Source organism: Chiloscyllium plagiosum, unplaced genomic scaffold (genome assembly GCF_037043375.1).
Source record: "Chiloscyllium plagiosum isolate Xiang-an unplaced genomic scaffold, Cpla_swu_hap1 HiC_scaffold_52, whole genome shotgun sequence".
NCBI lineage: Eukaryota > Metazoa > Chordata > Chondrichthyes > Orectolobiformes > Hemiscylliidae > Chiloscyllium > Chiloscyllium plagiosum.
Window position 1 is genome coordinate 16,540,510 of NW_028270190.1, and position 11,299 is coordinate 16,551,808.

Here is an 11,299-nt window from a genome sequence, read left to right on the forward strand (position 1 = left end):
CTTCGAAATGCAAGTGTGCAAAGGGACATTAGCATTTTTTAACATCACTTCCATTTCTGGTTAGTTACATTATGGGACCAATGTTATCCATTCGTGAAGGGTTTATTTTTTTCCTAGAATTTACTCCTCTCAGTAAACATATTCCAACATCGAGGGAATTATCTCATCTGCTGTCATCTGCTTTTTTTAACCAGGTTTTCAAGACAAACAACACTTGAACATTGCAACACTAATATCCCTGCGGAGCTGCTAACTGGTATAAACTTAAAGCCTTGCAAATCGCCCATCTCAGAATCAAAGTTAGCGGGATTGTCTGCAGAAGAAAGGGACAAGTCCATTCAAACTCAACATGCATCTTCCAATTCAAACAGTGAGGAAAATTTTCTACGTTGTTCTAGGCGCAATTGGTTTTCCCGGTATGTTGTAATGAACTTCCATCCTGTCAATTGTGTATAACGTAGTCTGTAGCATTACCCTATGAATAATAACGTTTCTTGAAACATCGTATCATTTCAGATGTCCCTGGGCTATTTCTGTGCTTATTTTCTGTTGCTTCAACTGTTTCAAGCTCTCCAAAGTTACGGTTGTAATGCTTAATCTATCAGCAGTCAATCAAATAAAATAAGCAAATATTATTGCAAGGACGACGAGGAAGCGTACAGTGATTGCACTGAGCAAAACTTTTGATTGTGTCTTTGAGTTCCTGATGGCTGAGAAATATATTTCGAACAGATTCATGCAACAAAAATCATAAAAAAGAAAAAAGTTCAAAATCTGGAGAATTTAAGTAAGAAGATGGCTGTTCCATTATTTGTTTTCTTGAGATTTAGAAAGTACATATAAGGAGATAAACAGGATCATTCAAACAAAGTCATGGCCAGGCAGTGAGACGAGGTTCTTAACAGCAGAATTGATATTTGCTAAGACTACACATTCGACACTGTTAAAAATAGAAGGAGAAGGAGCGTTTGCTCATTTAATTGCAGCCCAATTCAGGACTTCAGTGGATGACAGTGGAAAATAGCATTGGGTTTTTGAGTAACGTTTACAAAATGGTACTCTTTTGTGAACACATCAGATGAACAAAACGCTTCAGCATGTAAACGGCATTGAGTCTTCACTGAGGTTGTAGTGTTTGTTTCCACGATGGTGATAATATACTTACGCGATGCTTAGTTCACAGTCTGTAGGAAATGATTCAAATCCGAAGAATTCTATAAAAATTGGTGAAGGTGTCTGTAATATCTGTAGAATTTGACGCGACAAAGACCATTGGGCATTGAATGGGACATTGCATTGTATATGTGTTGAGAATTTCCCCGAACAGTTCCATTGTGTTCATTTCAAGAAAAGGGTACTTGCAAAGCGTATTTTGTTGTTGTTGTTGTTGTGGAAGGGTCCGTTGTGTTATATTGTTGAACGTGCATTGCCAGCCTATTGTGAGGACACCCGCTGACTGATTCGACAGTAAAACCGAAAATGAAAAATAAAACCTGTGATCTATTCAGACAGTTCTGGCTCTAAGGACCGACGTTTTAAGCATTATCATCAGCTGCATCAGAACAGCATGCCTCACAACTGATAATGCGCTAGTTTACCACACCACTTTAATTTGAGCATCATTAACTGTCAAGCTGTGTGCCTGAATGGTTTATGATCGTGATCCCAGTGACTGTATGTTTAGTGGACAATCCTTCGGTATTTGTTTGCATCGATTTGGTGCACCACATTGTACGGACACTGAGCACAGTCACATTTTGGTCGTGATGCTGTGTGACCTAATTTCCTGTTCAAAGACCTGGTAACCATTAAGCCACGAATGATACCACTTATTACAGAATAAATTATGCATGATTCTTCATGCCGAAAATTGATGTGACGGTTTTCAGAACATAAAACATGGTGTTTGAATGAACAGGGCTCTGACTGTCTTCATGCTTCACTGAGCTCCACCTCCATTCCTGCTCTTCCAACCTTACCAACATATCCTGCCATTCAGTATGCTTCATGATCAACATCTGCACTCCTCAATTCTGATGAAGGGTAACTGAATGTGAAAGGTTAACTCTGATCTCCCTCTACAGATGTAGCCAGACCGCCTGGGCTTTTCCAGAAATAACTGCTGTTGGTTTTTCTTTACAACATTCAGACACTTTTCGTTTCATTTTTCTTGTGACAAAATGCTTTCATTCCTCCTACTTCAAGTGATAGTTACACAGCCTTAGGGCAAATGATATTCCGTTTTGAACTGTTTCGGAAAGCCCGTTTTTAGTACCTACTCTTGTGTATGCTAATATTTCCAAAGATCACATATGCTGTACAGGCCGAGCTCCCAAATGCCTAAACAATTTGAAGAGATTTCAATGCGTTGTACTTCATCGTTTTATTCTCTGAATGATGCACATATAATGTTTCCAAATTAGACTAACTCCTTCGTTTCAAAGTTGCCATTCAAGTTAATAGATTTGTTAAGAAGGCCTTTCATTAGCGGTGGATTGAGTTCAAGAATCGCGACATTTGGATGCAGTTCTATAAAGACCTGGTGAGACCCCATTTGGAATATTGTATTCAATTCTCACCGCCTTATTATAGGAAGGATGTGGAAGCGTTAGAGATTATACACAGGAGATTTACCAGGATGCTGCTTAGACTGGAAGACATGTCTTGTGAAGATAGTTAGGGGCACTGGGGCTTTTCTCACTGTAGCGAAGATGTTTGAGGGATGACTTAATCGATGTGTACATGACGAAGAGAGGAAGTGATCCAGTGAAATGGCTATCACGACGGCGCCAATTTTAAGATGATTGCGGAAGGTTTCGGCGAGATTTCAGATATTAGTTGGTGTGTGGAATACACTGAGAGTAGCGGTGGTAATATCAGATAGATTAGGGATACTTAAGTGTTCTTGGGTCAATACATTGATGAGAGTGAAATGTAGGTATATAGGTTAGTTTGATCTTAGAGCACGATAAAAGGTTGGCACAACTTCGAGGGCGTAATGGTCGGTATTGTGCTCTAGTGTTCTATGTCCTATGTTCGATGTAATATCAGACACTTGCAATTATAAGAGCTTCAACAGTTTATCCAGATTAATTTCGAGTTGAATCCCTTACTATATACTGTGTACTGAGCGTCACATAAGTATGTTATTACTTTTGTTGGTCGAAGCACAGTTCTCTTTGTTATCCTGCAGAAGTTGTCCAATACATTTTCATTATCTCTCCATTGTGTCAGCAAACATTTTTTCAATTGGAATCCTTCAGTAATTTATGCCCTGAGTGGCAAATCAGATAGAATGTTTAACGTGTAATGGGTATAAACATTTGAGGGAATGTTCTCATCGAAGAATGCTCTCCATTTCTAGGAATTGGCACGATTTGTTAATAGATATTTTTATTAGAAATTTAACATTTTTACAAGTTTACAAAAATAAACAAAACTCTCAAGTACAAACATTGATATACAATTAAATCTTAAATATACAATAACCAAAATTTAACAAAATAAAAATACTGAGAAAGAAAAAAAATCAAAACTCAACTAACTACTAATCTAACCTACAACTAACCAGAGTGTATATTTAAGTCACTTACATTATTCAAATAAGTCAAAGAGAAAAAAACTGCGGATAACACAGAAATTGGTTAGTGAGATACATGCTCGGAATGTGTTAACATCAAATGTAACAAAACCCGTATTCGTGCGGGATTCCTCTCCTAAGGGGCCCCGGACCAGCCAGGTTCGAAATCTCAATTAAATAAATTATCTTGTTAGGATAGCCGAAATATCTGTATTCATATAATTCAAGAAGGGCTGCCATATTTTATAAAATAATTCGGTCTTTCTGTGCACCATATTTGTAAGGAAGTCAAGGGGAATGCATTCCATAATTAATCTGTGCCAATTTGAAAGTCCAGGGGGGGCCTCAGCCACCCAGTTTACTAAAATATTGTTCCTTGCACAGAAGGAGAGAATAGAACATAGTCTCTTCCCATGCATGTCAACGGAGGGAAAGTTCGAAAAGCCCAAAAGGAGAGATACGGGGTCCACTTTAATTTCCGTTTCTAAAATTTCTGTCAGGGTACTTGCTACTTTAGTCCAGTATCTACGGATCTTATGACAGGTCCATAGGCAATGTACAAGAGTGCCCACCTCTATTTTACATTTGGGACACATTGGAGATGCTCCTGCTTTAAATTTTGCCAATCGGTCCGGTGCTATATGGCCCCTATGAAGTATCTTCAGCTGGATAGCCTGAGTTCTGTTACAGATGGTGATTCTTCTGGTGTTTTCCCAAATGTCATTCCACGTTCTATAGAGATTTCTCGTCCCAATTCCTGATCCCGTGTTTTAAGCAGATTGTCCATATCTCCCGATACTTCATCATGTAGTAAATGACAAATAGTACTGATGGAGGATACCCCCATTGGTCGTAGTACTCTACATTCTCTATCTGATTTATAAACACGATCTAATAACGTAGTCTTCTTCTGTATATAGTCTCGAATTCGGAAGTATTGATAGAGGTCTCCATTAGGTAATCCGAATTTCTGACGCAGCTGTTCAAAAGATATCAGGACCCCATCTTTAAATGGGTCCCCGAGACATGAGATACCCCTGGATCTCCAGAGTTTAAAAGTGGCATATGTAAACCCCAGTTGGAATCCCCATGCTCCCACTATTGGCGCATAAGGGGATCTTTCATGTGAGTTGCCCTCATTTTGTCGCATTATATTCCAAGCTTTAATTGTGTTTAGTATTATAGGGTTTTTACAGTGATCCATAATGATTTTCCTCTTGTCTGAAAATAAAAGGTTTAGTAGTGGGTATTTTACTTGAGAAACCTCGATGTCCAGCCAGATTGATTGTGGATCAGACAAGACCCAATCAGCTTTGTAACTTAATAGGGAATTTAACTGATATTTCCTAAAATCTGGGAAGTCCAATCCTCCCCTTGCCTGTGGAAGCTGTAGCTTCTTCAGCTTAATGAGGGGCTGTCTATGATTCCAGATAAAGGAACCCAACAACCATATAATTTATGTAGTGCCAGTCTCGGCAGCATTACCGGAAGCATTCTCATAGGATATAGGAGACGGGGCAGCACATTCATTTTATTTAGTGCTATTCTACCCAGCAAGGAAATTGAAAGGTCTCCCCATCGCTGGAGGTCCTGCCTTATCCTTTCCAGTAAATGCACAGTTAGCCTTGTATAACTGACCAAATACTGGGGTAATAAAAATGCCTAAATATAAGAAACCCTCCAGGGACCAACGAAAGGGAAAATGGAATCCGTCCACTAAGTGGGGTATCATAGCAAGGCCACCCATTGGCATAGCCTCCGATTTTGAGAAATTAATGTTATAGCCTGAGAATGCGCTAAATGTATTATTAACTTGGATTAAGCGAGGTATGGACATCAGAGGATTACTGAGGAATAGAAGAACATCATCTGCATAAAGGGTAATTTTCTGTTTACCTGTACTAATCCTCAGGGCCGTTATATTAGGATCAGCCCGTATAGCTTCTGCTAGTGGTTCAATTATTAGCGTCAATAACAATGGCGAGAGAGGCCATCCCTGATGGCAGCCCCTACCCACACTGAAACTATTTGAACCTAATCCATTGGTAACCACAACTGTTTTGGGATCACTATACAATGTTGAGACCCATTTGGTAAACACCTTTCCAACGTCAAACCTTTCCAATGTGTAAAACAAATATGACCATTCAACCCTATCGAATGCCTTTTCCACGTCGAATGAAACTACTACTTCTGGTATCTTTCCCTGATGGCAGGCTTGAAGCATATTCAAAAACCTTCTAATATTATTGGATGATCTGCAGTCCTTAATAAACCCCGTCTGATCCTCCTTTATGATATGTGGCAGTACCCGTTCTCGACAATGCTAACATTTTAGAAAAGATTTTAAAATCTACATTTAGCAAGGATATTGGTCTTGTATGACGTACAATCTTCTGGATCTTTTCCTTGTTAAAGGATAAGAGAGATATTTGCCTCTTTCAGCGAAGGCGGGAGACAGCCCTGACTATATGCATAATTATACATGTCCGTAAGTGGACCAGCCAATATTTCTTTAAATTCTTTATAGAATTTAGCTTGAAAACCATCTCAGCCAGGTGCCTTACCGCTCTGAATTTGCCGGATTGTGTCAAGTATTTCTTGGACTGTTAGGGGAGCATTTAAGACCGATACCTGTTCTGGAGTTAGGCCAGGAAAGGTCATTTTTTAAAAAAATGATTGCAGCCTCCTAGTCCTGTCTTCACAATCCTGCGATTTATATAAATCAGAATAACATTTTCTAATGATTGCGTTAATCTTTTTATGATCATGAGTCAAAATATCCGTACTTTACTTGATAGACGTGATAGTTTGAGGGGCTTTTATTTTCTTTGCAAGAAATGCTAAGTATCTATCCAGTTTGTCGCCAAATTCATATAACCTTTGTTTTGCAAATAATATTTCCCTCTTAGCCATTTGGGTAAGCGTAGTGTTTAGGGCTGACCTAAGGGCCATAATCCTTTGCAATTTAATAATAGGTCTACCAGCATATGCTGTTTCAGCTGCTTTTAAGCGAGCTTCGAGCAGACGCTGTTGTTCTCCCTTTAATTTTTTCTGGGTCGCTGACTGGGAGATGATCAAAACTCGCACGTAAGCTTTGATGGTCTCCCACATCATTGAGGGGTTGCTAGCCTTACCCAAATTAATTTCAAAAAAGTTTTAAATTCTTGAGAGAAGTACTTTACAAATTTACTATCTTTCATTAGGAAGGGGTCCATACGCCAAAGCCGAGGGGATGTCCCGTTGTTCCTCGCCTTCCATATAAACAGCAGCATGGTCGGAAATTGCTATGTTACCTATTTTACAGGATGGTATGGAATTTTAAAAAATCGAGGAGGCAAAAAACATATCAGTTCTGGTATGACATTTATGTGGATTGGAGTAAAAACAAAAATCTCTGCCCTGTGGATGAAGACATCTCCATTCATCTACTAATCCTAATTCTTTGTTCAGATGGACCAATTGTCTAGATCTGTGAGATACTCCTGCAGTACTCTTGGGAATCCTACCTATTTCCGGATCCATAATACAATTAAAGTCTACCCCTATAATTGTATGACGGGCACCAAGAGCCATCAATTTTGAGAAGGCTTCCGTTATAAGTTTAAAGGCTGGTGCCGCGGGGGTATGTGGGGTGGGGGGGGGGGGTGGGGCGCAGTACAAATTTAAAATCCCATATTCCTCTCCATTTATAAGGGTTTTAATCTAAATATATCGTCCAGATTCTACTTTTATCTGCTTTAGGATTTTGAAACGGAAATTCTCCCCTACTTTTTGACCTAAAAGAAGAAAAAAAGGCCGAATCAAATCCACCCTGTCGTAATTTCAAGTGTTCTTTATCCAACAGGTGTGTCTCCTGTAGGAGAGCTTTATCAACTCTTTCTTACTTTAATATTTTCTTCCTTTTGACTGGCGAATTACTCCCCTTGACATTCCAGGTGCACCACTTAACCAACTGATTAGCCATAATCATCCAGGCAAATCCGAGACCCCTCGGGAGGGGAATCCCTATCCAGAACATCCCGAGCATAGAGCATATACAATTCACAAAAATAAAGGCTCTCTAATACACTAACAATAGTATAATAAAAAACTATTTCTAAATAATAACAAAAATATAAATGGAGATTGTCCCCCTTGTTCCCAGGGGGTGTCACTTCCTGTCCAAAGGTCCATCGTATCCTCTCCCAACCAATGTCCCACCCTTGACCCAGCCGCTCCTCAATAGGATGAGGAGAATTCAGATATAATACAAAGCTCGAGTTAACAGTGAACTAGCCCAACTCCCCCCACCCACACCAACACCTGGATATATTTGGTAATGTTAATACCATGTATAAACATATATAGTTTTAAATTACAACCTCAACAAATAATAATGAAATATAATAATACAAAATAACAAGGGAAAACAACCCCGCTTCTAGAGACAGAGGTAAAATAGAATAAGTTAACCACCTCCCCCACCAAGATTAACTGAAACCCCTGTTTTATATATATATATATATATATATATATATATATGTATACACACACACATATATATATATATATATATACACATATATATACATACCCACATGCACACATAGAATAATAAAAAAACAACCCCAAGGGGGGGGGGGGGGAGAAAATCGTTAAATAGAGAACAAATAAATAATTCCTCTTCCCACCTTCCCAAGATAATATTAAACAGTAACGCAAAAAAAAACATGTGGGGGATATAAACCGGAGTGGGGTAAAGGCAAACCAACATCCATTATCTCTTAGAATTTATCTAAGAGAGTCTAAAAATTCCTTAGCCTTTTCTGGCGATCCGAAGTTATACACGGATCCTTCATGGTTAAAGCGTCGCGTCACTGGGTAGCCTAAGGAGTACTGAATATTTAAGTCCCTTAAGCACTTCTTCGCCTCATCGAATGCCTTCCTCTTTCGGACCAGAGCTGGGGAAAAGTCCTGGAATAACATGATCTTGGATCCTTTATAGATGATGGCTTGGGAATCTTTTCCAAGATTTCTAGAGGCTTCTAGGAGTATCTGCCTCTCCTTATAGGTCTGCAGCCGGAACAGGACCGGGCGGGGACGCTGGTTCGAGCCGGGCCCACGTATTGCGACCTGGTAGGTCCATTCTACCCCAACCTGGCCTGATCCAGCTTCCAGATTTAAAAGCTGTGGCAGCCACTGCTCGAGAAACGATGTAAGCTGGCCTTCCTCTTCCCGTGCGGGAAGGCCCAGCAAACGAATATCTTTTCGGCGACCTCGATTATCGAGGTCATCAATATGATTCTCTAAGGTCCGGACTCGCTGTTCGAGAGTCTGGACCCGAACCACGGCCGATTGCGCTGTAGTTTCGGAGGTCGCAGCCTTTAGCTCCGCCCGTCCGACTCGGCGCTCGATTTCTTTAATGTCTCGGTCGTGATTTTGCAGCACGGCCGAGAGTGAGCCCCATCGGCTTTGGGACTCTTGAACAAAAGTGTCGATCTTCGCATCCAGTTTAGAGATGATTTCCACAAGGCTCGCCACCGTAGGTAATTCCCCCGGGGCGGCTGTGGACGCCTCTGCTGCAGCTGGAGAGGGTGGGGTGGGGTTCCTACTTGCTGAGAGCTGCGGGCTCCCTTCTCTTTAGTCATTTTTACTTAAGATTAGATTGTTTAAATTTACTACTAAGCAACTAATTAAATTAAAAAGCTATTTTAAATGATTTGGTGAGAGTGGTGGGGGTGGTAATCCACTTTGCCCAAGTCTTGCGAGGAGCACTATCGACGCAGACTTGCTGGGTCGCCGCCATCTTGGATCCCCGGCACAATTTTAATAATGACCATAACATATACGGGAATTGTTCTGAATCCAGTGGGACATTAACGATCCACTCGCGATGTTGTTTCTCGATCAAAGTCTTACCTGCATTATTTCCTGTTTAAACAGTTTGCTTTATGGTCATGACCGCATCTGCGTTCATCTGAAAGAACAGTGTGTGTCACAAGTGTGTTAATTGCGATTATTGTTGTTCTCACAATTTTCCACACATTTGTGTTGCTTAGCTGTAACCCTTACTTCAAAGTCTCAAAATGATGTATGTTTGTTTTTTTTTCCAAATATTTTTATCTTCTCTATCGTTCTCTCTCTTCCAGTCAATTTAGTGACAATTGCAATTCTGGCTCGGGGAAGATGTGGAATCTCGACCTGTACCACTCGCTATCTCCTGGCTATGGCAACAGTGGATCTTTTGGTCGTTATCATTGAGATTATACTGAGTAAAATCAAGAATGATTATTTCCCAAAATCGTTCCTGGACATCACTCCTGTGTGTAGTGTTCGCTATGCCCTGCGCCGTGTAGTCATAGACTGTTCTGTCTGGTTCACCATCGCATTCACCTTTGATCGATATGTCACCATTTGTTGTGAGAAACTCAAAGCCAAATACTGCACTGAGAAAACTGCAACTGTGGTTTTGGCAACAACGGGCACTCTGCTGTGTTTAAAAAATATTCCTATCTACTTTAGATTTGTACCTTATAAGATCATTAATAATGTACCATGGTACTGTTCAAACAGCGATGCATATTATGATGACCCTGTGTGGAGAGGTTTTAACAATTTTGAGAAGATTCTAACCCCAATACTTCCATTTGGTTTAATTCTGTTCCTCAATGCTCTGACAGTAAAACACATTCTCGTCGCCAGTCGTGTCCGTCAGGGACTGAAGTGTCAGAATAAAGGAGATACTTCTAGTGATCGAGAGATGGAGAGTAGAAGGCAGTGTGTGGTTTTACTATTCGCCATATCTGGCAGCTTCATATTTATGTGGCTGTGGTATATTTTATATTACTTTGATGCTGATGACGCTTTAGATAGTGATGGTGAGTATATCTTTAAACAAGTTGCATATATGCTGCGGAATTTGAATTGCTGCACGAGCGCCATTGTCTATGTGGCATCTCTTCCGAGGTTCCGCGAGAACCTCAGGAACCCATTGGAAGCTATTTTTACATAAAATGTTCATCTAATATGCCAACTAAACAAATGAGAGCAACATTAAAACTGCGAGAGTTTGTGGATCAGGGTTTACAAACCATATATTGGAGGAAGACATAAATGCTGAAGAGATGTTAACAAGTGGGATTACTTTATATAAAATTATAAAATAGAACAACGTCGACAGTGGCTGTTGGATACTATAAAGTAGAGAGCCAATCAAAATCAATTCTTCTGACAGGAATGAAGCAAATATCCAACCACGCCAAAGAACTGCACTATAGGTGCAAGGCGACATATGGGGAGGCCGGGATGAACAAATGAATGTGAGAAATCTGTGGAGCATGGCGCCATTTAGCTCCTGGAGCCGACTATGTAAGTCAGAGAGATCAGAGCTGATCAATTGCATCGAAATCATTATGTTGCACCATGCTTAATCAGTTGTCCTGCTTACGATATAGTTTTTGAACAGTTTCTGTGTAGAACTGAAATTAATGGAGAGCTGAAATTAAGAAGACAAGTCATGCATGACAAGCCTGAAGAAGGCCCAAGCACAGACCTTCTGATGATCAGATGTAAACAGGTGCAGTGGGCAGCCACCATGTTTCCTGCAGTGCAGAAAATGAAGTAGGATCGATAAGCTCTCATCCATCTTCACTGGTTCGATATCCGGATCCTCACGTCTGTTCTGGAGATGTCACCCTTTTATGAAGGCAAATGCTGTGCAATGTGCGAAACATCTTC

The 11,299-nt window shown here is 40.3% G+C and overlaps 1 protein-coding gene across 1 annotated transcript; it reads left to right on the forward strand.

Moving 5' to 3' along the window:
• The first annotated feature begins 349 nt into the window (after positions 1 to 349).
• On the forward strand, positions 350 to 10,574 carry LOC122546994 (putative G protein-coupled receptor 139). Its single transcript, XM_087985326.1, has 2 exons — positions 350 to 416; positions 9,712 to 10,574. The coding sequence occupies exons 1-2, from the start codon at positions 350 to 352 to the stop codon at positions 10,572 to 10,574; spliced, it is 930 nt and encodes a 309-aa protein (XP_087841452.1).
• Positions 10,575 to 11,299: the final 725 nt, after the last annotated feature.